This window comes from Pantherophis guttatus, chromosome 2 (assembly GCF_059756535.1).
Source record: "Pantherophis guttatus breed Tessera chromosome 2, ASM5975653v1, whole genome shotgun sequence".
Lineage (NCBI taxonomy): Eukaryota > Metazoa > Chordata > Lepidosauria > Squamata > Colubridae > Pantherophis > Pantherophis guttatus.
The window spans coordinates 212,646,636-212,651,528 of record NC_142064.1 but is presented as its reverse complement, the minus strand read 5'-3'; the positions used below and the strand labels follow the sequence as shown (position 1 = coordinate 212,651,528).

Below are 4,893 nucleotides of genomic sequence, written 5' to 3'. Positions count from 1 at the left end.
ATTATGAATGTGACAATACCTGTGAAGATGCAAGAGCAAACTAGAGGTTGAGCTGCAACCATCTTGAAAAGTGTTATTATTAAAAATACATCAGCATGCATTTGTCAGAAAATCTCAAATTTTTTTTGACTGAATTATTTCCATAGTAGATTCTCAGAATGGGACATAATGTATCTTAATTTTAATGAGGCATTTGATAAAATACCCTGTAATATTCTGCTCTGCAGACTAAATATGGACTGCATTGCATGTATAACTGAATCCATATCTTGAAAACTCAGTTTGGAATGCAAATTCTTGAGCACTTTAATAATAGAAATGATTGTGAGACATATAACACAGAAGTTACTAGGATTAAATTGTTCTAAAAAACATGTTCAGAAAGTGTAAACTCTTGTAGACACAATGAAAAACTGACACTGCACATACATATTACATTCACTTTTATTAATATAAAATATTTTGGGTGAAAGATGGTACATGGAAAAATTGTCACCCAATTACTAATCAAGGTAGTTCCCTTCGCTATAGAAAGTCAGGCTGGTTATTTAGCATTTTTAGCATTATTAGCCCTCATTTTTTTCAGTCCTTTCTTGTTGTGCTTCTTCGCAAAGCGCATATTCCTCAGGAATTTGGGATCCACCTAGAAAGGGAGACAATGGTTGGGAAGACACAAGAAATATAATTTGCTTTTTGATTCACATATTATTTGTAAGTCTACTAGAGCTCAAGACAGTGAAGTAGACAATTTAATGTATTTATTTATTATGTTTTAATCTGTTATATTTATCCAATTGTAAGCCACCCCGAGTCATGTGACAGTCCTTCATAAATCACTCAGACTGGCCCTGTAGCTATTCTTCTTGCTTTTCTTGTTCTTTCAAATGGCCTTGTATGAAGGATGTGTTAGCTGCCTTGAATTATTTGTAAAAACAATAAAGGTGGGATACAAATAAAATAATCACAGAATGCTGTCTGACCACACAATCAATACTAGAGGTGAACAAAATGCACTGATTTGTGAACAGAATAGCCTGAAGAACTCTGGAATATTGTTTCCCCTTCAAATCATGACAACTTGTATGAACTTTGCCATTCCAAGGACAGTTTCCAAAAATAAATCCTTGCAACTATAAGCAATTCAAGGTACCCCAAATACGGTGTTTAGATGAAATAGGTCCACTTTAGGGTCTGATCACCCTTAGGCTGATGGTAGTGAATTTTGCCTATTCCTAATCAGCATCATAAGGAAACAGGGTCACTCAGAGAATGGTAGTGTATGCAATATTGGGCACATACAAAATGAAATCTAAATTTCTCAGAAATTCTCGTTATTAGGGTTCTTTCAGATTGGGTGTTTATAATATTGATGTGTGATGCTGAAGTGGGATTGCTGCAGGGCTTTATGTCATGGTCTGTGATCATGCACTACCATTCACTGTTGTCAGGCCCCCATACACAGACACAATGAGCCATCTGTCAAAGTCCGCAGCTGCAAATGAGTTAACAAGAAGGCACTCACCCCCTTCAGAGATTCGTATCTCTGTGACCTGGGTTTCTTAATGCCGTTTCTGTGCCATTTTCGAGCTGTTCAGAGATAATATTCAGAAATTTAAGATAATAAATTAATTATTCTACATTGATGTTTCTCTATTAGTTTTATCTGCTTCTTAAAAAAATAGCAAAATACCTATTTCAAGTTGCATTTTCTAGGTTAGAAAATTCTACAAATTAATGTAACAGAGTTGCTAAGAACCTAGAATCTAACATAAGGATCATCCCTGATTTTGGATTGTGCTTCAGATAAACTTGTTACCAATATTCACTGTAATATCATAGATAAGAAGCTGTTCCTCTGCAGCAATCACATTCTTGGGCAATCAAAGCCAGTGAAAATGGGAAGACAAACTAATAAATGAAACAGATGATACTGTTTTGATTACAAAGTTGATGATTCTCTGCTTCTTTTCTCTTTTGATATGTGTGACTGCCAAAATACATTCATAATTTCTCTCCTCATGAAAATCACATAATCGCTTTTTAAGGGTATCTTCTTCTTTTCATGAGATTGAAAGCCCAATATTTCATAAGAAGTAGGCAGTATAAATCTATCATTAGTTCCAATAAGATTTCAATCTTGTTCTATTGACTATATACAATTCAATATTAAGTCATATAACTTTTATCCAATCATAAGTGATATTGTTCCATCAATCTTAAATTCAGCATGTACTTTAATGTCTCAAACCAATTTGCCAAGCATGCAATTGTTATCCATTTGCGTTTTCACACAACTTTATTCCAAATATACTTTTACTAAAAATAGAAATATTTGCGGGATACTAATGGAAAATAGTATTAAGACTTAAGGATAATTCTATATGAAAATTACACAGGTATCAGGGAATGACAAGACTGGCCATTATCAAGAACCTAGAAAGGATTTACATTTCATGTATTTATGCTCAATGCTTATGTGATGAGTATACAGTTGCCCCTGTAAAACTAAACGATTAGCCTTCTCAATGACTAGAACTGGGATTGCTTGCTTTTGGGCAGAGATGTCTACTTCCAGGGGGAAGAAATTGAGTAATAGTTTTTGCAAACAAACCCCACTCAAGACTATTCATACTTCACATTATATTACAATATAAAGTATATTGTTAGTGCAAAATGACTACTGGCATAAGCCTGATGATGGCAGATGGGATTCTGCCGAAACGTCGCTTCTACCCTTTTAGGGATATATCCACAATTACACGGGAAGAAACCCGAAATATTAACTATACACACATACATACCCGTGAAAACTTACATAAACATATATATATATATATATATATATATATATATATATATATATATATATATATATATATATATATATATATATATATATATACATACATACATACACACACACACACACACACACACACATACATATGTGAAATAAATTATATTTTTATATAATACATAATAAATTATATATATATAAGCTATATAGGAAATGTTAATAAAAAGTTAGTGAATACTGATTTAAGCTATTATGCCAATATTAGTCCTTTCAAATAGAGACAAATAGTAACATGACAGCTATTTTCATTCCTCAATTCCCATTAAAACCTACATTGATTGTGTGTAGTATGGTTCTTGGACTTGGCCATGGCTAAACCTGTTGAAAGAAGCAAAGACAGGAAGCATTAAACTTAAAACACAGAAAAAGGGCACAAACCCTCAAGTATTTTACATTCTTTACACTCACATATGAACTAATTGTTCCCTTGCTGATTCAGGTCAGGGCTCATGGCTTAAGCCAACCTTCCACGTAGGACCTATATACTGCATGGCTGTATATAGCCATCTATATACAGCCATGTATAGTATACAGCCATCTTTTGTAAAGATGGCTTTAAAAGAAAACCTCACATCCCTGTTTCAACTCCTCCCCTCAGGACGCTGCTACAGGGCATTGCATGCCAAAACAACTATAGGCAATGACAGTTCCCCCCTCCCATATGCCATCACTCTGCTGAACACCTAATTCCCACAGAACTGTCTTATGTCTAAGGATATTTATACCGATGTAGTAGGGGACTATTACTATTATCCCTCTCATCTTTCCTATTACCTTCCACTATCAGTATCTTATCGTTCACCGGAATGGTGAACATATTACTTCGTTGTCTGTATGTACAGTGAGAGCTTAAGCCCCGGAGACAAATTCCTTGTGTGGCCAATCACACTCGGCCCTTAAAAGAATATTGTACATTGTATTGTATTCAATTCGACACTGCCTATCCAAGCAACCTGAGGGCAGGGCAACAGCTATCAAAAGTCAATCTCCAACTACTAAAAAAAAAAGCAAAACTCAATTCAATAACCGACCATGCACTAACTGCCCTGTGTGTAGTAGGCGCACAACAGACTGAATTCCCCGTTCCAGAAAAACGTCCAAAGCCTAACCAAGCAGCACAGCCTTCCGAGGGACAAAGACGTTATGAAGTCTTAACCTCCAGAAAACCTCATTTCATTCCCTTTCACACCAGCTGATCCTCGGGACTTAATCGCCCCCCCCTCCCCTCGCCTCTTTTCTTCCATCCATTCCACTCCATTCCGGTGAACCATCCTTCCCCCCCAAGCTCATCCATTCCCTCCCACTCCACCCCAGCAGGAGGAGAAACAAATAAAAATAAAAACCGTTTAGTAAGACAACCGTCTTTTCCCCTCCCGGCAGTTCGGCGCGCTACAGTTTCCCTCGAGGCCGATGATCGAGGATTCCCGGAGGTACAATTCAACTTACGCGTCCGCCGAAGTTCGAGCCAAAACCGGAAAAGAAGTAATTGTCGCAAAGCATTCCGGGATATCAAACCATCGAGACCGGTAAAAAAAAAAAAATACAGCTGAACGGACACGCAAAAGGACGGTAGTGTAATGTGTCCGGTTGGAAACAGGAGTCGCAGTGAAAAAGGTTCCGGACCCGAAAATGACTTTTCCGACTCTAAAAAACAAAATCTTATTTAAGGGCAGTCAGATAATTAAAGAAAAGTTTAGAGATGAGCGCATTCTGCTCTTTTCAAAACGTTGGCGGCTCTACAGGTTTGTCTCCTCACTTTGTTAAACGGGTCACTGCATGGCACATCGTGAGGTGTATCATGGTATCGGATTGAAGGAAAAAGTGTAAAAAGTGGGTATTTCTCTTTAGTCAGAAAACTAACAGTGAGTTTCTCAATTATAACCCTCATGTTACCCTTAATCACCCTGGATAAGGTGATTACATGCTTGGGTTTCAAAAATTTATCCTGTCCGCTTCGCTTCTCTCTTCGTTTTTCTTCTCTTTTTGTAGAAATGGAGTACTGAACAACTATCTTACCATCAGAACGGGATGCTTCA

The 4,893-nt window shown here is 36.7% G+C and overlaps 1 protein-coding gene across 2 annotated transcripts; it reads right to left on the bottom strand.

The window, feature by feature from the left end:
* Positions 1-426: 426 nt before the first annotated feature.
* RPL29 (ribosomal protein L29) lies at positions 427-4,406 on the bottom strand. Of its 2 annotated transcripts, none has more exons than XM_087887736.1 (4): positions 4,304-4,406; positions 3,131-3,175; positions 1,523-1,587; positions 427-643 (listed from the first exon to the last, which is right to left on the bottom strand). In XM_087887736.1, the coding sequence occupies exons 2-4, from the start codon at positions 3,165-3,167 to the stop codon at positions 545-547; spliced, it is 201 nt and encodes a 66-aa protein (XP_087743862.1). In that variant the 5' UTR covers positions 3,168-3,175; positions 4,304-4,406; the 3' UTR covers positions 427-544. The 2 variants fall into 2 exon arrangements, with proteins under 2 accessions (XP_087743862.1, XP_087743863.1); XM_087887737.1 differs by having other exon boundaries at positions 4,217-4,324.
* Between the last annotated feature and the right edge of the window lie 487 nt (positions 4,407-4,893).